General features: G+C 47.8%; 1 protein-coding gene across 1 annotated transcript in view; it reads left to right on the plus strand.

The window, feature by feature from the left end:
* Window positions 1-23,279, plus strand: part of LOC8024614 (dnaJ homolog subfamily C member 13) — a 160,013-nt gene that overhangs the window by 60,743 nt on the left and 75,991 nt on the right. The window contains 7 exon segments of the mRNA XM_040215655.3: window positions 245-465; window positions 4,563-4,722; window positions 9,052-9,114; window positions 9,466-9,567; window positions 16,002-16,103; window positions 18,042-18,244; window positions 20,032-20,116. Coding sequence (XP_040071589.2) covers window positions 245-465; window positions 4,563-4,722; window positions 9,052-9,114; window positions 9,466-9,567; window positions 16,002-16,103; window positions 18,042-18,244; window positions 20,032-20,116 — 936 coding nt within the window.

The raw sequence follows: 23,279 nt of genomic DNA on the forward strand, positions 1-23,279 counted from the left end.
TTCAAACTCAAAAGTGAAGTGTTGTCCGCTCAGAGCGATAGGCGGCACGTACGGAAAAGAGCGGTCAATACCAAGTTTCAAATTTTGAGGTTAATGTCCAGGCATCGTTTTCAATCCATTCATCTAATAATAATAATAATAAAAAAAAAAAGATTCTGCCTTGTTGAAGTTGCGTCTTGACGTCATTTTGTGCATTTGAGGACTAGGTATAAGATGACCGTCAATTTTCTCTGAACTTTGGCAGACCCGGGAGGAGCTTAGGGACGCCCTGGAGGCAGAGCTGCGCACCTTCAGCCACGACCAGGAGCTGAGCCAAGGCACCCCGGTGTCCTGGAACCATCGGGAGTTTGAGGTGCTCTATGCCAGCCTAGCCGACGAGGTCCGGGTTGGGGACTACTTCCTGCGGCTCCTGCTTGAGGAGGACCAGAACTCGGAGGGGCCGGGGGCCTCCTACATCCGGCGCTCGTGAGTGCCACGCTTCCTCTCCCCGGGTCTCTGGGAACACCTGCCCAGGTGTCAGGCTCCTGAGATGGGCCTAAAATGAAACGACGCTTCGGGTGTGTTATCAAGCTGAGAACAGCGCACTCAAGACAACCACGAAGGAGGGGAGCACACATACAGTGCTGACTTGCAACTGAAGTATCTATTGATAAGTCTATGGTACATATACCAGCAAGATAAAACAAACAAGGGAGCGTATGAACGAGCACTCTTTGCACACTCCTTTCTCTCAAGATGGTCTTTTGTTTGCGCCATTCGTGCCGTGCACGTTCATTAACTGGCCTAAGCTTGAGTCTTAACAGGGTCCAGGTGTGTGGTGCCCTCGGTGACACCGCGGAAAGCGTGACCATTTTAGTCGCCTTTTTGATGTGGAACCTTTTACTCTAAGTACCAAACAAAACGTGCGATGGCAAACTGATAGCAAGGAACGGTTCGCTGCTGTTGATGGTGATGAACTGTATTTTGCCAACACAGAACCTGGAACACAACAGAGTACACATCTCAAACCAACACTCATGTCATCAAATACCATGTCCGCAGCCAACAGATCGGACGTGGAGCCTAAAAACTGAACTGCCCAAGTCCAAACTCTCGACAGTCGTCGTCGCATCACTGCGTCACAGGCGCAGCGCCGACATAGCTTGACACAGGCGTTGTTGGTGGCGATTTTGTCCACGCTTGATATGGCCTTGGGCTCTGCTCCCCATGTGTCGTCATTGGTGATGCCTCCAAGTTTACAGTAATGTGTAGGCATGGGCGAGTAGAGGATTTTGGGTTCAAATCGAATTCGAAGCGAATAGTGATTTTGGCCGAATAATTTTGAATCGAATAGTTCGAATAGTACAAGCAACAAATACTACAAGATATGTTTAAACTATGGTTTTACATTTGCCCTTATTTGGTATTAGAAGTACTGCAATTGTTAATTTCAAATGTATTGTGTTCGGGAGCACGAAATGGTCAAAATGGTCTGAAGCTTGCACCACCTGGCCGGAAATCCAAGCCAGGGCAAGTCAAACCCATTTATATCGAACTCGCAAGAAAACATCTACCAGTTCGATATAGCGGGTAATTCAATATAAAAGTTTTAATGAATTTGACTCTGAAAAATCCACTTTCTGCTGAAATATTACCCAATGACGTAGTCTTGCATTTTCTGCTGTTTTTTCTTCATTGCATCCGTGACAACGATATTTTTCTACGCTATCGACGGACTCCAAAACGCTAAGGCCGCTGCCTTCTATATTCGAGCATTAGTGCCGAACTATGCCGAGAGCACGGAGCACGTCCGAGCGGGAGCACCTTCTCCTGCAGAGCGCCGTTTTGCTCTGCAAGTTGGCTCTCCTCTACACCAGGTGGCTGCCTTGGGGGAAGCCAGCTAGCAAAACAAGATGGCTTTCTTTTTTCTTTTTTTTTTCTTTTTTTTGGGTGGCTGCGTTAGGGAAAAATAATATTCTCTTTTGCAGAGGGAGCGGGGAGAGGGAGCACGGAGCACCGTCTCTCCGCTCCCTCCGCAAAAGCTATATTTTCTTTTCTTCCCTGCAGTCAACGTGGCAGCCCGGAAAAAAAATAAAAAATAATAAAGCCAGTGTGCTCTGCAAGTTGGCTTTCCCCCAATGCGGCCAGTCGCGTTGAGGGAAAGCCAGCTTGCAGAGCAAAACGGCGCTCTTGGCAGTTCGATATATCGGCAGTGGCTGCTATTTTTGTTCGATGCAACCATAGTTTTTGCTATATATTATCACTGTAACATTACTGTGCAAAAATATTTCTCAATATAAGAAATAATTCGATGTAAACGAGTTCGATACAGTCGGGTTTGACTGTATTTAGAAAGGTCGAATAATCCTATATTGTTGAATAATTCAATATTGTTGAATAATTCGAATTTGTCGAATACTTAAATTCGATTCCAAGCGAATGCCGAATAGAACAGAATTCGATTGGCTATTCATAATAACCGAATATTCGCCCATCCCTAGTAATGTGACTTGAGCATCTCTCAGGACTTGCATGAATGAACGTACCGAGAGATATCGGAGCACGTGCCAGGCCAGATATACTGCTCCCGTATACGTCTCAGTGTCTCCAGCACCAGATTGTTGTTCTTTTTGCCAGGAATTGCTGGAAAGACAACCCTCATCCACTTTCTTCGAATTCCGGCTCTTTCTGTCACACACGCTTCATTTCTGAATCTCTTCAAATTCGCCGGCAGGAAGTCCGTATTGAGTCAGTGTCTTCAGAAACTTGTTATGGCGGTCTTTCGACGATCTTCATTGATTGCCCTAAGATCTCTTTCTATGTTTGTATAAATCTTGCTCATGAAAGGTCAACCAGATTGGTTGACATTTAGAATAAACCTGTGTTCTGCCTAAAGCATGGTTTTCAAAGACTAACCATTTCAGCTGCTGTTTTCTTTTCATGCACACACTCTGCATCCTGTGGTCATCCATCACAAAATCAAAGAATACAGTAAAACCTCGTTAATTCAGATCTCATGGGACCGGCAAAAATGTCCGAATTATCCGAAAGTCGAAATATCGAAAGGACAAAGAAAACAGCGCGAAAACGTTTCCCTGTGACATACCTTTATTTTGAGAAGAAATCTGTTATTACCGCCTGTTTTCTGGACGATACTTGGGCGGAGACGGCAACTTTCCTTAGCACGGTCGAGTGTTCCACCGCACTCGCACTGTCGGAGCTACGCATCCCGTGCGCTGACAATATAGCACAGCAAGGTCTCTTCTAGTTTTGGGTGCTCCACCTTCCAAGGCCGCTTTCTTTTCGTGCTGAACTTCTCGCTCTCGATATCGGCCTCAATTTGCACGTACGGGGCCAAACTGCTTCTCTTGACGTCGTAACTTTCCGTCACTTGTCGAGAGACGCCGTCCTTCAAGGCCCTCAGTGTTTCCACTTTCGTCGCTAAATTCTTAGCCTAGTACAGCGGCAACGGAAAACGAGTCGCACAACTGACCAATAATCGGAGTGGCGAAATCACGACGCCCGGCGCTATTTTTCCCGAGCGCACCGATAGCGAGAGTGCCTGTCACGTTGCATTTTTCAACGCGGGGGTGGCCGGCGAAAAATTGAGGGATAAGATAGCTGTTAAAATGGCGGGCTTTAGGATCCCCGCATTGAGGCATGAAACGTGACTGTCACTCTCGCTATCGGCACGCTCAGGAACAATAACCCCACGTGTCGAGATTTTGCCATTTCGGTCGTCGGTCACTTGTGCTACCCTTTTTCCGTTGCAGCTAGGCTTCTGCCGCTTCCATGCCAGGAGAGCAACGCGCTGAAGCACGGCAATACAGAGCAAAACTGGTGCGAAACACGAAGAGCCGGAAGAGCGAAGAGCCATGGGAAAACCGAAAAAACCATGCGTGCACCTCGGATAGATAGCGGTCATACCCTTTGGAACGGACGGTAGCTAGCGCCACCTGCCGAATTTGTCCGAATTAACGGTACTGCACCCCGTTCCTTCCGAATTAATGAGTGTTTGCTGCCATTGACTAATACATACGTTTGACGGGACCGGATCGGCAGTTCAAATTATCCAAATTTCCGAATTAGCGGGGGTTGAATTAACGAGGTTTTACTGTATTGCTCGAACCCATTGTTAGGGACGATGTCCCGAGTTTCCAGGAGGGTATTTGGGGGCTGCGGGGCTAGGGAAGTGCAGCGCCTAGGGAAAAGTGGGAATCGGAGAGGGCGGGCGAAGCAATGAAAAATCACGGGACTGTGTGTCTGAGTATGATAGCGATTGGGTGTGGCTTTGGATGTGGTGACGAATTAAGGGGGTGCTAACCCTAACACCATAAACAAAAGCAGCCCAAGAAATCGTCCAATCCACCTAGATCTACGGCACTTGGCAGACTGATGTGGAAAGCTGTATGCTTGCAATACCTGGCAGTGTGACTGGTAGCTACAAAGCCTACGCACGAAAAGTTAAAATTCTGGTTATTTTTGCCTTCACTCTCCTTTATGCCATCAGTCACGATTAGCACCATAATCCTGAGGGGCAAGTCTAAGGCTCCGACTGACCTGGTGGTGTACCCCCCCTGCAGGTCGGAGTTCTTCAACGACCTGTACCACAGCTTCCTGTTGGCGTCTCGGGTGGAGCGCCGCTGCCAGTGCCTGCAGGCCATGGCACTAGTGTACGCCCGTCACCACGAGGAGATCGGGCCCTTCTCCGACACCCGTAACATGCTCGCCAAGCTGGAGCAGGTGGGCACGGGGAAGTCGTCCTAGTGACTTCTCGCTTTTGGCCAAGTCGTTTGTCACACTGGCGCATTGTCGGCTCTGCTCCGGAGTGCATGGAGCTCGTTGTGTAGTGCACACAGTTTCCTTTCAATCATCTCGTATCGAGATTAACCTGCTGAATTCTTATGTCCAAATATTTTATGTTGTTTCTAAATGAAAGAGTGGTTGTCCGTCTTCGTCTTTAATAGTAGTAATAAGGACTTTATTATAAACATTAGCATTATTCTTTAGAACTGTTCCATTCATATTCACAATGTGCTCTCACTCTTCAGTGCTGGTACCCCTTAAAGGGGTTATGACACGAAAATTAAACGGATAGATTATTCTTGAAATGGAATGCTCATAGGTAGGGGTGTGCGAATATTCGAGTTCCGAATTCGAATCGAATAGTGATTGGCCGAATAATTCGATTCGACTTTCGAATTTCTTCTATTCGAGTTTTCTAATAATTCGACACTTCGGATTTCAGTATTGTTAGAAAAATCTGGATTTATTCACGAACGTTGCCAGTATCATGACGTAGTGCTCACAGGCCTCTGCTAGATTTAAACCAAGCTAGCGTTCCAGGAAGCTTGGCTGACTTACCGTTTCGAGAGAAAGTGCTTCATTCCTTGTATTCCTTTAAACCAAATCGTCGTGATCGAGCTTCTGCGCCGCAGCTCCACGGCCGTCGTCAAACCACACAAGCCGCCATTTTGAAGTTGTGTTTCGCGGTTTCGCAACGCCTCCCACCTGCTGCCAGTTATGTACACTACAAACTTAGTTAAAACACAAATTAACTTAATCATAGAGCTTGTCATAGAGCATCAAGAAAAACCGAAGACATTTAATGAAAACAGAACCTTTTAGCTGTTAGCGGTACTGGCTCAATGACGCAAGACGCTACATCCAGCTTTCCACGGTTTAGGCTAGGTGGCGCAAGTTGCCGCCTGATACGGAGGTGGCAGCATTTCACGCTACCACATATCTATCCGTTTTGGTTTGTCACATTCGTAGTTCCACGTGGTTCGTCCTTTCCGCGTCGCCGCGTAGCCATTTCCTGCTGTTTTTTTAGGTGTTATTTGTTCATTCTTGTGCTGTGCCCGGTATCCTCTTGGTATGAATCCCAATGAAGAAAAGAAGCGAAGTTTCATATGGACTTTTTTTGAAAAATAAACTGCGTGCTCTGCAGTTTGCAAAGCATGCAACTCGACTCTGAAAACACCCTCCAGCACAACGAGCCCGCTTGTTAATCATTTGAAAAGCAAGCATCACGCGCTCTACTTGCGGTTTCTTGAGTCGTCCGTGAAGCAGAAGAAACGTAAAGATGAAGATCGAAGCCAGCCAACCTTGCTGGCCTTGAACAAGCAGAAGGGTCAGCTCTCAGAAAGTGTGAGAAAGCAAACCACTATGTTCATCGCGCGGATGATCGCGCTGGATTTCCAGCCATATGACATCGTCGAGAACAAGGGATTTCAAGAGCTAATCCACCATCTCCAGCCGCAGTACAACATCCCTCACAGGACTACGTTTTCCAGGACGATAGTCCCTGAGCTGTACAAGAGTACAGTGGACACGCTCAAGGCGGAAATGTCCGCGGACCTTGGAACAGGGTTGGAGTCGATCACGTTCACTGCAGACATGTGGACCTCAAGGGCCAATGAAGGGTACATCTCCCTGACATGTCATTACATGACACAAGGTTTTGCTATGAAGGCCTTCACATTGGCATGCACACATATGCCAGAAAGCCACACTGCAGTCAACATTCAGAGCTGCCTAACTGCAATCGTCCAGGAGTGGGCTCCTAACCTCAACAGTGTGGCTGTGTACGTGGTCACAGACAATGGCCGCAACATCCAAGCCGCAGTCCGCCAGATGGAGTGGACACCTCTTCAGTGCATGGGGCACACATTTCAGCTGGCAATTAAAGATGCCAAAGATGAAACTCCTGCTGTGTCTCTGCCCTGCAAAAAGGCACGAGCCATAGTGGGACACTACAAGCACAGTGCCCAGGCAACACAACGGCTCAAGGACTGCCAGAGGCACATGGAGCTGCCTAGCACAAGCCTCATTCAAGACGTCGACACTCGATGGAACAGCGAGCATGCAATGTTGAGTCGTCTGGTGCAGCTCAAAGATGCCGTGTCACTTGAAATGGCAACATCAGAAACGAGCGTCGCCTGTCTCTCAGGAAGTGAGTGGAATGCTGCAGAAAGCCTGGTCCAGATCCTGAAGCCTATTGCAGATGCGACCATTGATCTGGGCGGCCAAAAGTATGGAACCCTTTCATCTGCCATACCATTTCTTTATGGGGCAGAGCAAATCTTGAAGAGGTACTCTGCCATCGAGAGCGAAGTCGTAGCTTTTGCAAAGAACTTGCTTAAGAGCCTGAAATCTCGGTTTCCTCTCTACATGGAACAGAAGGAACTGGTGCTGGCCACTCTGTGTGACCCAAGATTTAAGGCCATTTTCTTCTCCACGTCGTACGACCATACACGGGCTGTTGAGCTGCTGGCGGCGGAGATTGCTGATCGAAGTCGTCGCATCGACTCTTCCCAGCAGTCCAGCAGGCAGGAACTTTACTGCCAGCCATCGACCAGCTCCAAGGACATCCCAGTGACAGTCTGGGAGACGGTTGAACTGTTGGCTTCACAAAAGAGCCAATGCAATAATGCCAGACCCTACAGCCAGGAGGTTGAGAAGTACTTCAATGAACCACTGCTCCCCAGGAAAGATGACCCCTTAACCTACTGGAAAGAACACGGAGCTGCGCTGTATCCTGGCATTGCAAAAATTGCTTTGAGGTACCTCCCTATCCCAGCTACAGAGGTGCCCAGCGAGCGCATGTTCTCCACAGCGGGCAACACAGTGACAACGCGCAGAGAAAACCTGAAGCCTGCACACGTGGAGCAGCTTGTGTTCCTGCATGACAACTTGTAGTTCACAAGAAGCTGTGTCCCGCTAACCGCAGGCTACCTACCTAAGCAGTGTTTTTGTGTATTTAGAATAAAAGTTGATATTTGACCACTATTCGATTCAAATTCGATTTACAAGTTTGAATATTCGGTATTCGATTCGAAATTCGAATTTTTGGCCACTATTCGACACTATTCGATTCGAATTCGATTCGAGATGAAATTTCACTATTCGCACACCCCTACTCATAGGCTACTTAGTATATACACCAAGTTACGCAATTTTTAGAGCTCTGATAATTGCAATATTCAATTTACGAATTTTTATAATTTTCATCTGGCGACCAGGCAACACTGCTCAAGTTAGTCACACCATGGTGTCCATAAACCACGTGACCATGAACACTCTCTCATTCTAGGCGCCCCCATGATCGCCCAAGCTCTTTTCGTCGCGGTACGAACAAAACCGCTCAAACTGCTCGGTAAACTGAAAGCTATTCTCGCTCTCACCCCCCGGCCGGTTGACCTTCCACCCTGCATGCGCCTGCGAGATATTCCCGGACGACGGCGAACTCGTCGTCGCTGGAGCTCGTCGCCAGCGGGTCGCAGTCAAAATGAACAGCTTCCAACATCTCTTGATAGCAATCCCTCTCATCGCTGCTGCGATCAATGTCGAACACTTCGACAAGGCGATCGATGCCGTAGACGTAATCGTCACAGACCGGATGCTGGAAACGTGGAAGGTAAACGAGGAAGCTGAGAGTTGATATGCCAAGAAGAGCCGAGTCTGTGAGTGCGTGCAAGTAGACACCACGCTGGAGGCTGGCTACGTCATCAGCCTCCAGGTCCGCCTGAATCTGCCCCTCCGGGGGGCCCGCATATAAATCGATTTATCCACGAAATTATCGCGCCTTTTTCAAAACAAATTTAGCAGGATCATAGGAACATACAATGGGTCCTAGCTGAGTAGTTATGTCATATTTTATTTTTGGCGTGTCATAACCCCTTTAAATGTACACCTTTTTAATTTATTTGATTTGCATTTCTTAAAATATATTCAGGACCTTTGAGTTTGATTAGTACACATTTTTAACATTAAATATTTAATTACTTTGAGTTGTTGGTAGTATCTTCATTCTTAATTCGACTTTTCATGTCTATTCACGTTTATGCGGGAAATTTGAAATTCTGTTGGAAGTCTGCATGGGCTGATTGATCTGTCTGACATGCATGCTCAGTAGCAGAATGCAAAATTCGCTGAAATGCCACCTCCTTGTTGGGAAGAGGTTGTCCACATTCAACACACTGCAAGGGATTTCGAGGGGCACTGATGTGGTAGAGGACAGAGCACGTGTGCTGGTTGTTTGGTGTCACAGCGAGACCCTTTTCCTTACAGTGCATGGATCGACTAGAACGGGACAGACTCCTGCTGTTCCTCAGCAAGCTCATGCTGAACCAGGTGGGAACCTCACTCACGGTGACAAATGCCCAAATGAAAAATTGTGCTGGAAACAAGATATATGATTTGTAGATGTCTGGGAAGTGAACGTAGATTACAGTTTTAAAGTCGGTTGTTGCATTTGTCTAATTTTTAGTGTGTTCTTCTATCGAATAACCGCAGCTTGACCATCCCTGGCAGTACCTGTAGCGATGGTAGCGTGTAAGGGCATCACTATGGACAGTATACCCCAATAGTGATGCTTATCTTTATGACTAAGAGCATTCCTGTGGAGCATTGTTTAAAGTTTTGAAGCTAGGTTCCTAGAGATTTTAGAGGAGTAATGGATGTGCTTCCTTCTCCCTATGGCAGAAAAACGTGAAGGACCTGTTGGATGTGAATGGTCTGACTACCCTGGTTGACCTGGTGACGTTGGCACACCTGCACACAGCACGGGCACTAGTGCCCACTCAGGTGAGGTCAGCTGAGGCGTCTCAGCCTGAAAGCTCGGGTCCTCGCTGTACTCTCTCCAGAAATCCTGCCAAAACCTCTCTCAACTATTTTTACTTTTCGGTCTACATGACTGTGTACCAATTTATCGACACCACACATAATGCAGGACATGGGTGCAGTAAGAAAAACACATGTATACATTTCAAACATATTCAGTAGGGAGAGAGCTACTCAAAGGCTCTGGCTAAGAAGTACTAATTATGTTACTGTAGTCAGTTCTTTGCATGAACTTGACAATTCGCAGCACAGAAATTGATGGACATCCACTTCTGCTCCTCTCAGCACCGAGGAACATGGCAGCGCCTGAGGCTTCTATATTTTCGGCAGCCGCAACCTTGGCAGTAGCGAAACGTGGCCTCCACGCCAGTACACACCGCAGATGAACTAAGGAAGCGGAAGAACAACATTCATGCTTAAGCATTTGCAGCTCATAAGAAGTGCTTAGGTGTCCTCAGAAATATTTTTTTTTTTCTCAGCAAGTTCTGGTGTGGAATTAACTCTGACATAATGTGGTGAATTACCTGCGAAGGTTCTCTTTTGCTTTGAGAGACGTCTTTGCTCTACTGATTCTGCCTCCTGTATAAGTTCCAAAGTTTATCTGCTGTGCACCTGAAAAAACCCCTTCGGCATTGTCCAGCACCGTATTTACTCGCGTAATAGACGCACTCGCATAATGAACGCACCTTCCACAACGGGCATCAAAATTTTGACTTTTTTCCCTCCCATAATCAACACACCTCCAATTTTCGGATCCCCGAGTCTCGAATTGCGTCCAATTTAGCAAGCCACCAAGCCAGTTTTCTTTTTTCGCCAAGTGGTCAAGCCAAGTCAAGCCAAGCCAGGCAGCTCACGTAATGGCCACATGTGCGTAGTTGCCAAGGAGGTTAGAAGTACTAGGAGAGGGCACGTTGCATTATGGGTGAAGCTTAGTCATAAAAAGTTTAAACGATGTTGTTGCCAATGTGACCGTAGACCTCTCTGGCGATTGTTGCGCGTGACATGTCACGTGCGAGATGGATGGTTGATTGTAGAAGGATTCCTCGCAAGCTTGCGCACGCTCCGTCCGGTAGGTTTTATCAGATCGAATGCTAGACTGTGGTGTATTCTAGTACCCCATAGCTAGACGAAGGCTAGCTACGGTCACGTGAAGTGGTCACGTTGCCTGATAAGTGAGGAGAGTAAGGAGGAAAATGAGAAAGAGGCGAGGCGTCAAGGGAGCATGGCTTGTGAAGGCAACGCGGCTGGCGTCATGCCCTCTACTACCCTTCTATCCTCCTTGGTAGTTGCGGTAGTTTCGGAAGTGATCGACCGTGAAACCAAGTGTCACGCACACTTGACGAAGCTTGGGTCAAGGAATTGCCGAGCCCCGGACATTCTTCGCTTATCAGATGCATTAATGTCAACAAACAAGCCGTCGTCTGTGGTCCTCTTCCGGACAGTGAAATCGTGAAAGTGGTTAGGCTTAGTTTCACATACTCGGGATAAATGCATTTATTCAATCCACAACAGAACACGCTGCTGCGCTGTAGGCTGATAGTGTCTGGTAGCCTCTTTGTGAACGAAACTTGACCGGTGCGAGCGGGCTTCCGGGGCCGGTGGTTGGACTTCGTACAAGTTCTTGTCTCCGTGAACGAAACTTGATTTATGCGAGCGACATCGGTGGTCGGGGGTTGGACTTCGTACGAGTTCTTGTACGCATAGTCATGGATTATACCTGACTGTGCCCGCCAGATACTAGCAATATATATCACCTAAGAACGGTCGTGTTGCTTTTTGTGCTGAGTGAGCTTCGTAGGGCGCTTTTCCTTCGGCAAAAGGCACCCGAAAGCGCCCTAAAAAGGTTTGCAATTTAAAAATTGCTGTGGCTTAGCTCGGCTATGCCAGGATGTACGTAGCGTGAGCTTATGCGCACAAAATGAGAGGCGCTATCAAGCGGCTCTGGTGCAGCGTCAGACTTGGCTACTGCGCAATGGGGGCGCACAGCTGGGCACGCGGCGGCGCCAGTGCGTTTGCCGCGGCTACGACGTCACTCCTCTGGAATGCGCAGACCGGCGAGGCGCGCGCGACGGCGGCGGCGGCTTTGGCGCGCCAGCTGTGTGCCATGTGACGTCACTGCTCCTCGCGCATGCGCAGCACGGCTCTTTGGGAGCCACGCGAAACTGCTCAACCTCGGCCAGTGTAGCTCATGCTACAAAAGCATGGTTATTGTGGCATGCATCCCCCCCCAGCCCTGGGTGTGCTTCCATCAATGGAGATGTGCCATAAGCCTTGCCGTGTCATATTGGCACCTAATATTACATTTGCACGAAGTGTGTAACTGCAAAAATTTTACCCCGTGTAATGAACGCCCCCCCTCCTCAAATATGTGTCAATTTTACACGAAAAAAAGTGTGCTCATTATACGAGTAAATACGGTAGTTACTAAGCAAGTGAATGCTATGCAGCACGCACTAACGCTGCATCGCATTCATTGCCCCTTAACATTTCTGCCTTCTACAAATCTGAGGGCCTCCTTCATCGCACAACAAAGTAATGCCATCAACCGCTGTGACCACGCAGAACCCATATTGGTTTTATGCCCATTTTTGCAGTACACTTGCTTCGATATGGCAGACACGATTTAAAGTTGTACATATACAGTGTAGACCGCATATAACGTATGTCGCGGGAGTCGCGAAAATCCGCACTATAATTGGTACCGCGCTATAACCAAAACATCAATTTTTCAGGCCAAAATACATGCCATCAGACAACTTACCTTTGTAAAAGAATTTATTTTATGCTAGATGAAAAATAAAGGTTAGTTTGAGGAAAGTCTTTATTTCACCAGACTTCTCTCTCTCTCTCTGACACACTTCTCTCTCAAGTGTGTCACACATTTTGAAAGAAATGAGTGACTTTTGCCTGGCGCAGCCTTTTAACGGCGTCGCAGGTTGCGGACGGACGTTGCGAGCGTTCAGGATTGCTAACCCTAATGACTTTTCTCCGGTGATGAAAACGCGTGAAAATTCGCATCCTTTATACGGTATGCGCCAGTAATACCTTCAACTTGAGCACACGCATGAAATGAGCCAAATAAGAAATTCGGGCGATGTTTAAGGACACAAATGCTTAGAAATCACCACTGTAGTCGAAGTAAACAAACACGACGACACGGGCGTTTCTGCTGTCTTGAGAGTGCCGCCAGGAGATCGCCGCACGAGTAGGTGGATCTTCTCTTCTAGTACGTGCTGGGTTATCATAGCCACACACAACGAAAATTCAGAGTCAAGGATGGCGCTTTTACCCGGAACGCTGAGCTCCCATCACGCCGTCGACGTCGACGATTACCACCGCCGTCATGTTTGCAGATGGAAGGAACCGGCCCGCGACCGGCATGTAACGCGCGCGAACAGCTGGTTGGGCTCGCTCCAACACCCCGCGCCGTCAACGACACGTGCATGTGTCCCTCCTTCGCTATGGCAGCTGAAGCCTCTTTCTTCGCTTCTCCCCGCTTCTTCGAGCAACATCCTTGCCATCCTTGGCATCGCGAGTGCCGCTTGCGGCTAACGCCGTTACAGTCGTCTAGTGTCGCACAGGGAAGCGTGCTCGCTGCACGGGTCGATCGGCGTGCTGCTCCAGAAACCGCACTATAACCGGTATTTCCCTTCGCGCGCCTGCATTTTAAGTGGTATGTAATTACATGGAGTTCCATGGGAGGCGAACCGGTGGTTTAAAAAAGCCGCGTTATACCCGGTCCTGCACTATAAGCGGTTACGTTGTGAGTGGTCTATACTATAGAAGGGAAGGACCTGGCTAAACTTGAACACAATATTCGACTATGGCCTTAGTTCGGCTTCTTTAGTATGTAGATGTAACTGAAGTTACAGGTAGAATCCAAGATGGCACCGAATAGGTTTGCGGCAGCAGTGGGGTTCATGCAATCGACACTAGCCATGGGAACCGAGAGTTTGAAAAATTAAGCAACGAGTTCTTTGGCATTTGTAATTTTAGTCATTGTTATTTAAAAACTGTTAATTGAGTGACAGTTCTGCAAAGACTGGAATGACTGAGCGAGTCTGAAATTTCGCTGCGTAAAAAATTGTATTGTATGGCAAGTATCAAAAAGTCCCCCTTCGCCGTACTAGCCTGGCAAAGGCAGTGGTAATACAGAATGTGATGTGTTAGTGTGGAAGAGCTGTGTATGCATGTGGAGACTGGATGGCGTGAAGTAACCCTGTGTTGTGCAAGGTAAGTGCATGAGTGCTTCGTGGATGTCTCACTTGTTGGTGCCATCTTCCGCGGTTGTAGTTTAAATGCGACTTTTTGAGAGCCTGTCGACGTGTGAGATGCAGTAGACAGAGCTTGCGAAAAACGGAACTATTGGAACGCGGCAGCACCGAGCAGAGCCCTGACACCATCTCGTGGCAAAAGAAAACAAACAAAAAAACTTTCAGCCTTTCCATTTTAGTGAAGAAGGAAGACCAGCGGAGCTGTATAACGGAAAGCAATGGCCGGCCGCAAGTCGGCAAGCCAGAGTGGAAAGGCTGCTGCCATCTATGAGCGACGGCGTTAACCGGATATGTGGCTTGCTGCCGTCGCTCCTAGATGGCGGTAGGTGTCCAAAGTTTGGTGTCTAAATTTCTTTGCAGGGGACATGATCCTGGGGAAACTAGTCCTTAACTGCTCCGCTGTAAAGGAGTCTGAGGACACCTAAGCACTTCTTATGAGTTCTGAATGCGAAAGCATGAATGTCATTCTTCCGCTCCCTTAGTTCGTGTGCGGCGTAGTGGCGTGGGCGGCCACGTTTCAGTACTGCAAAGGTAGTGGCTGACGGGTGAGCCCGTGCTCTTGTGAGCTGCGCTGAGCTCGACTGTACAACCTTTTGCGAGTTCGCCTGAATGGGCTTTGTGGCCAGACCCGCTCCGCCGCACCTCCCCGGGCCGCTGCGTGCGCTGCGCCGCCATGGAGAGGGCTTCTCTGGTAGTGGTTGTTGGAACCACGCCGCACGAGAGCCTATGGGAGCCTCATTCCTTGATGACATGCGCCAGCCAATGGGAGCATAATCCATTACTTCAATCCTTTTGGAGAGGCGATGCGTGGTTTTCGCGCGGTTTCAAAGCTGGGATGCCTCAGATTGCGGCTTCACTGCACTCCTTTGGGAGAGGGGAATTTAGGTGCCGTTTGGTGCGGCTGATGACGTCGGCTCACTCCATGGCACAGCTAATGCTTTCGCATTAAAACCAAACACTCGAAACTGCCTTAACCCATTGCATCAATGGAGTCTGCTTTTTTTTTTCTGCTTTCCTGTTGCTCTTTTTTGCGCTCTTTCTCTGAGGAAGCCCAAAGCGTGCTCTTTTCACGGAGCAGAGTGCCACCGTAGGTCTGAACACATGATGGTTTACTTTTATTGAGAGCAGCACGGAGGCACTCGAGGAAGATGTTCGGCTAACACTGATGTCAGTGATGTGATTGTTGCGCCGTTTGCACCAAACTGCACCAAAGGGCTTACTCTGCTACATTCCGCTACATCTAGCCCCAATGTGAGGAACTGGCACCAACATTGCACTAAAACTTGATTTCACCTTATTAATACTGAAAGTATGGCTCGGGCCACGCTACACGTCCGGATCATGGTATTCTTTTGCGAATTTTCGGACCTTTCGATTTTAGCCACAAATAACCTACAATCTTATTTGACCTCCCCGTCACTGTCAAACACTGACAGTACTTGGGATTTTTGCATTATGTTTCTAGTCTGCTCTGGCGTGCAAGTTAGCTTTGTTGAGTGCGCTTCTCACCGTGCTCTTGTGTACTGCAGGGAAGCGGCTACTGCAAAGTAAGCATTGCAGTTTTATTTATCGTGCTTTGCCGCAGTGCATCCAAGCGCTACAGTGAAAGCGCTCCCGCAGAGTGGGACGTTAAACATGCAAGCCTCTGGTATAGCAAAAATGGAACTTCGTGAGTGTTAATATAACAGCTCGTAGTTGCAGTAAAAATGTCTGAACACGCACAAGCGCAATGCCATGTGCTTGTCCGTGTCTACTTGCTTGTGATTGACCCTTGTGTCGCGCAAAAAACTTCGACTTCGGTATTCTGGCGATATCTTATTCAAATCCAGGACTTAGCGAGGGTTAGGTTCTGGTGGATCGTTTCCGGCAACAGACCGAGCATAGACCAGCAATTTTTAAACGCAACTATGTATGCCCCACTTTATACTCCTCTCCACCTCCGCCGCCTCTTTCCCGAGTCGTGTATACTCCGGTTCCTTGGGGCGTGTCTGTGTCTTGTGCTCAACAGCTTCGCTGGTCATCCACCTTCACAGAGTGGAGTGGCTCATGATTTATGTTCTTCCTGGTTTTCTTGGTCCTTGGGCCTTGGTTGCTCCATCTGCAGTTGATTGTGTTCCCTTTCAGATGAATGTCATTGAGGCATCTCCAGAGATGATGATAGACACGGAGAAGGAGTGGTACTATGGGACTGGTGAGGACCACAAGGGGCCCTTCAGCTTTTCCGAGGTGAGCAGGAGACTGTTCCTGGGCTGGTGAGGAGCCATGGGGACCCCCCTAAAGGCGACATTGAACTCACTTTTAGACACCTGTGCAGTGATTTAATTGTTGTGCCATTTGCACCAAGCTCTGCAATGTCCTGCTACATTTCACTAAACCGTGAGGAATTTGCGCCAATGTTGCGACAAAAGTTAATTACTCCTCAACAACTGAACTAACAAATGAAGCCCCGCTTTGCTGCCAGGCCGTTGCGGTAGGCACGTGCGAATTTTTGAAGATTTCAATCATTGATTGAAATAGCATACTATGCAATTGATTTTTTTATCAAATGCTGACAGTGTAGTAGGAAGTTTTGCAATGTTAGTGCCGTTCTACGTCTGTCTGGGTGAACTTGTTAGTTCCGTTGAGTGGCTGCCGGTGTAATGTGGAGAAGGATACCCGCAGTGTGGACGCCATGCAAGTGCATTTTGTGCTGTGTGCTATGTAGTATGTTATACTTCATGCACACCGTGCACCTTATGACAACTAATTAGGCAAATATGATTCTCTCGTTGCACTAAAAACTGGGATCACTCTGTTATGATAACCGTCAACCCTGCTCATTGAAATTTTTTTTTTTCTGCAGCAACTTACCCTTAGGTTTAAACAGCTCTTGCATTATTTGCACACTGAACGTTTTACCAAAACATCTGTAGGCCATAAAGCCATAGGGAGAGAGACCTGCCCACACTCAAATCAGAAATCGAGTGTCGCACACTCGGCAGCTGTTCCGAGCTCAGAACTCACCAGTTTAGACTTTCGGCTGTGAACATCTTTTCACTCTTAGAACATTGTAACGGTGGGCCACACTTCAACTTGCCGCCTTAGGAAACTGCCCAGCTCCTCATGCCTTCACCAATTCGCCCTACAAAGCAAAGTTGAATTTCATGGCTATAACAATAATTCAGTTCAAGGCACATGCATTTCATCTGGGCCTGTCTAATGCTTCAAATAAAGCTATAATGCGTGAGAAGCGACTTTGTTATAATGTGGGATTACTCTTTTTGAAAGGTTAAGATATTCACGCATATCTTGGCGCATTATTGGAAGCTGCGTGATCTACAGCAAAAATTCTCAAACTCCTCTATCTCAAGGAACACCTATTAAAGCGACAGCTTTAAGGAGCTTGTGTCGCAAAGAAGCCGGCGTCAGCGGCGGATGGGAAAATCCTGATTGGTCGTTGGTGTCATGACGTCACAGCCACATGATCTCTGGCGGGAATTTCAAACAATCCATAATACTCGCGTGAAATGTGACGTCACGCGTGGAATGAAAGTGATTAAAAGCATGACATGTAATGTGAATTAAAGGTCGCCACATGTCTCAAAGAATTTCACTTCATAAAGGAATTTGTTTGCCTTAAAGAAAACATCCGTAGAATTTTAGGCAGAGGCAGGATTCGAACCCACGACTCTTTGGTTCCGAGCCAGACAGGCTACCGACTAGGCCACGCAGACACGCTTGCACCGCTTGGGAACGAGTGGGGGTGTATATTTAGCTATCACGTTCCACTCTTAACGGCAAAGCTTAAGTGTCCTCCTGTAATTTTTTTCACCCCTCGAGAGCTCGGTACTGATCCAACAAAGCAGTGTAAAAGCCTACAATTGAAGCCATTAAGTGCACACCAGGGAGTGTTTAGCACATAGTTATGCACTGGTAGCTGGTTCAAATATTCTAGAAGAGTGTTTAAACTAGAAAAACACTCGACACAGGGCCAGTGGCATCCAAGGAAGCCTGTGAGCTCGGGGAACCCCCTGAGGGTACTGCAGGGAATCCCCGCGTTCCTCGGAACATAGTTTGAAAGCCCACGACCTACCGAAATGGCTTTGTCAGGCAGAGTGCAAAGCGAGCCAAAGCCATGCCTTCCGCGGAGTCTCCGAAGGAGCGTCTGCCCTTCCGCGCGTGCAGATGAAGGCGCTGTGGGCAGAGGGCCAGCTGACGGAGCGCTCGCAGTGCTGGGCCGCCGGCATGGGCAGCTGGCGGCCGCTGCACAAGATCGCCCAGCTACGCTGGGGCCTGGCGGCCACGGGCAGCGCGCTGCTGGACGACGGTCAGCTGGCGGCCACTGTGCTCAGCATGCTCATCACCATCTGCAGCTACTACCCTTCCAGGTAGGCGAGGGGATGGGGCCAACGAGGCCACCAAAGTGAGCTAGCCGAAACAGAAATCTAGTCGAACACCGCCTGGTGTTGGTAAAAGAGGAACGCCGCCTTTGTACATATTTTGAGCGACGGGCCGATCTCCTAGGGTGAGAGGAGCGACTTCTGGGACGCACAAAAGGGTGTCCTGGTAAGAGGGGGGTTTCCTCCTTCCCCTCTTCTCCAACTGTTTGGGGAACGCTCTCGCCCTTGTACCTTCGGGCTGTCATGTGCTTAACTCCGTCGCTCCGATTGACTCAAGGGGGCCGTTCGCCCTTGGCCGAGTTGCAGCGAAGCAAAGAGATGCCAGCATGGGGCACGAATTGGGCAGAGTGCTGTGTCGGGTCCTGGCCAAACTCTGATGCAGCGCTCATGTCCAGTACAGTAATCCCTCGTTAACTCCGAGTCGTAAGAACTGAAAAAAAAAATGGAGATAAGCAGAGTTTCGAGGCGAGTGGGGTGGCAAAGTTTTATTCCACCAATTGCAAATGGAACCCATCCAACAATCGCGCCAATGAACTAGACACTTGCTCACGCGGCGCCGTGAAGAGAACAGTACCGTGGGGAGAATAAGACGACTGCAGCAAAATGATCAACAAGCAACGCTTGCGAGTTGAGACCTTGAGACTGGGAAGCAAGATTGCAAAGGCTGAAAAGATCCACAAAAAACGGAGAAAGAAACGAATGAAAAAGACAGAGCGGAAGATAACATCGAGCGCGAGGGAGAAAGAAACAGTGGCAGCGAACGCCGAGCCAAGACTTGGGGAAGAAGAAAAAAAAGTAAGACAACAAAGGTCTTTGAGACGCACGCCGATGTGACTGCGGAGCTTTTTTGTTGTTTTGTGCGTTTTCACGCCTGCAATAATGCCAGACTTTGGTATCCGAGGTTGTCCCGAAAACCTTTCGAGATAAGCGACGAGTCCATGGTAGTTCATCTCATGGCAAGAAAATCTTTTGACTTGACCAATATTTCAAGATAGCCTAGTTCGAGTTGACAAGGGATTACAGTATGCGACCCATGCTGGCTGCTGGCAGGTGGTGGGGAAAGCCGACTACTACAGTCTTGTCGTCCAGAAGCTGTGGCTGGTCTATAGCTCTACCCTGCTTAAATGATGTCACTGTTCAGACTGTTATTTTGCGCAGCCTCTTTCATGTTGGAGTGCAGTGAAAGTGCAGATGCTTACAAAAATTCTAACCGGTTTCGGGGAGTGCAGCGTAGTCTTAAGAATGCTTCGCCAGACGATACACTTCCCCTCAGGCACTGACCCCAATTCATCGTCTTAGAACTACAGTCGGTGGCAAGTCATAAATTCGGCGGCAAATGCCATTCCAAGGGATTCTTATCGCTCTGCCAGCCAATCGCCTCCTCTCAATCTTAAGACATCACAGCCTTATGACATTGTCTTTACTACAGTGGTGCATCTAGCATCCCAGTTGTTGGCAATTTGACAACGCCGACAGATGTCGTCTTCGCGGCAGTTTTTTTTTACTGTTTACCTACTCTCATTTACTGTAAACCACGAAGTCACACCAACAGGGCGATGTCTCGGGAGCTGTGCTCGAGCGTACTTTAGTCGGTGACTGGTTAAGGGTTCTAAGGAAGCTCCTCCCATCCCTTTTCACTTTAGCGGGACAAACGCTGGAAAGGAGGGGACCTGCTCTTTAGTGTTGTGTTTGCTATAGTGGAGCTTCCTCTAAACTCTTAACCTGTCATCGACTGTAGAGTGTTTCTTTTCAACATTGCCTCGTTCTCTATGCAGAGAAACAGATGGCGCAGTGGTGCGACCACTTCCCCGGGCCAAGCGGAAACTATCTGAACGTTCCTGTCTAGTGCATATAGTGCAGGTGAGTGCCTGGTTACGTCTCTGAGAATGGATATACACTCGTACGGAGGGCGGGGTCTCTTGGTACCAAGCTGCTAGCTGATTGGTCCTAATAGTTTGTAGTTTTCGAGTGCAGCTATTAGGCACCCGCTTCTGGCTTGAGTGGCGTCGCTGTCGGCGTAACTGCACGTGTAACTGCGCCATCTGTTATGAGAAAATATCCCCGCTAAATTTAGCGGAAAAATTTTCGCAATATTTTCCCATTAAATTTAGCAGAAAAATTCCCCTCTAAATTTAGCAGAAAAATTTCTCTGCTAAATTTTTTTGCTAATTTTAGCGGGGAAATGTTTCTGCTAAATTTAGCGGGGAACTTTTTCCACTAAATTTAGCGGGAACATTTTTTTGCTAAATTTAGCTGGGAAATTTTTTCACTAAGACTCTTGGCCACCATTTATGTGGTGAGAGTGTTTGAAGCACTTGTGTTCCTGGCACAGCTCCAACGCTACTCGTAAATACCTGTTCATTGCTTCGTGTTACGTCATGTCATTGTAAGCAGACAGGAGTGAATGGTAATAATAAAAACAAGGTGAGGAATCATAGCTCCCAAATCAGTCTAAACAGCACAATCTCACTGCTTTGAGCAGGAAGGAAATGCACATGCAAACTGCACGTAGACAGTTGGTGGGGCAAATGTTTTTGGGATGTTGTTTGGATGACTGAAAGTGTACTCTGGATAGTGCATAGCTGGCCTACCATGCAGCACTGTCACACACACAGTCTGCAAAAGCTACTTGCACGCACACACCCTTACTATACGCCCTTCCAAAAACCACTCGGCCCCGGGGACGGGAGAACCTGCTTCCTAACTGAACGAACTGTTCATTTGGATAGGCGCAATTTCAGACACTGCTGGCAGCTAAACTCTTGCCTTTTCCCGCTGTTTTTTTCTTAGGGGCTAGCCTGGTTCGTCCGGCGTCTGTGCTCACATCGATTGCCATCCCATCTGTCTTCTTAAAAAAAGAAAAAATGTTTGCGCAGTCTACAGGATTCGAACCTGTGCTGTGAGACCCTAATGGATTTCTAGTCCATCGCCTTAACCACTCGGCCATGACTGCGGGACGAGTAGGGGGCTCTGAGATGTGGTAGTAACTCAAGGGCTGGGGATGTCATGGATGAAACGTTGCGTGTAGCCGCTCAACGTCTATACAGGAGAGGGTGCTGCAATCAAATGCGTATACAATTGCGTTCAACTTTGCATGCATTGGCTCAATGTTTATAGACGAGAGGGCGCTGCGGTCAAATGCTCAACTGCGTATATAACCACGATCCATACCACACATTCTCTTTCTGACATGGACCGTTGACTTAAGCGGTGGAGATGAATTCCTACAACTTCTAGCGGATTTAAGCTGATCCGCTAGAAGAACCACTGGCTCTACATTTCTCCGACCATAAAGTAGTAATAATGAAGTCGAAACGCAACCCGGAGCTCAGCACTACCTGTGAGCAATAAAAAAAAAAATCGACACCACCAGAGCTTCGCCCCAATCAGCATCATTCACCACGTGAAGATGCGGTCATTTTTTTTTTTTTATGGTGTATGTTTTTTTACGAGGACATTGAGAAAGCATTGTTACTTTGAAACAAAAAACAAACTGTAAGCTATTTTTGTTGGGTATGCGCGAGACAGGGCGGGTATGCTTGTAATGTTTGTTTTATTTTAAGAGTTTTGACGGCACCGCTCACTCAGTCATGTCAATCGACAAAGCGCTTAGCTGTCGACAATACTTTAAAACAGAAGATAGCCGAAAGGCGTGCATATTTTATGCGCACAAATAATGTGTTTACCGATGTGCATGACACGACTCTGACATGAAATTTAGCACATGTTAACATTAACAATACATTGTATATACCACATGGTGCAGCGTTATCTGAAAATAATTTTTTCGAAAGAGCTTAAATAACACAACACTTGTTGTGTCTGCAACAGTCACATCTTGGCGATCGGATGGAATCCAAAAGGACCTTGTTTTGAGAAATGTTTTGGGGAAAGCTCCCTTTTTCACACCAGTACCAAGGCAAAGGTACGAACGCTACTGCTCCGTTCCCAACCCCAACCCAAACAGCTACTTTTGGCGATGACCAAGAAGGGCTTTACACAGATCATCTCTGGGAGTGGGGAGAACGGTTGGCATTGTTCTCAAAATCGCCTAGGGTGCCGTTCAATGTTCTTCTCTCCCTTTCTTTCTTATGAATGTCGAACAGAAACACTTGAATGGCAGGCACTTACAGGCCCTATTTCTCACAGCGGAAGATAAGATGAGAAGGGTACGGCATGCAAACTTTCAAAAGAGGCTGAAAGACTTGGAATGCAGAGCCGCAAAACATAGGTGGAGAATCGCGCTGCAGAATCGCAAAACATAGGCAAAACTTTCTTGCTGATAGGGGGCGTAAGAGTCTTACCGGCTGCATCTTCATCAGCAACATGGTGGCAGCTTAGAGGCGTTTCTTGGAAAGGTGTACATTCATGTTGCGCTGCAACGACGATATTGCCAGGCCCATGAATGGTGTCACCAACATGAGAACACATTAGCATGGACTTGATCCTAATGAACCCTGCTGCCTGTTATACTCTTTCACGGTATTCTTGTCTGCTTTCCGAGAGATTCGGTTGCGTGCAAGAAACTGATGGTCGCCATAAAAAGTGACAAGGGCAGGCACTTCTGTTGCAAAAAGGCACAAAATTAGGGGTATACGATACACAAGCTGCGAAAACATAACCATAGAGTATGTAACTCATGGCATTCACTAATGCAGAATTGGGGGTTTATCCACGAAGCAATGTCGCCGCTTGAACCGATGGCGGCTCGAGGTGGTTTTCGGTGACAAATGTGTAGCTACGCCACTGTTTACTGTCGCTCGTCTATGGGGTGGCATAGTACATTCTAAGCTCGTTATAACAGACCTTGATTTTGACCAAGATTTTGGTCTGTTGTAAAAGGAGTATGTTGTATACAGATATGAAGTTGAGCCAATGGTATGTGGAGGAAAATCAACTGAACTTCACAAATCAGTATGCTATAGCCAAATGTCTGTTGTAATGAGCTTAGACTGTACTTGTTAACTTTGCCTATAGTGATATAGCCATGATATGTCGGCTATTTGCTTAAATAGCCGACATA

The sequence above is a fragment of the Ixodes scapularis genome, unplaced genomic scaffold (assembly GCF_016920785.2).
Source record: "Ixodes scapularis isolate PalLabHiFi unplaced genomic scaffold, ASM1692078v2 PGA_scaffold2__306_contigs__length_199485367, whole genome shotgun sequence".
Classification (NCBI taxonomy): Eukaryota; Metazoa; Arthropoda; class Arachnida; order Ixodida; family Ixodidae; genus Ixodes; species Ixodes scapularis.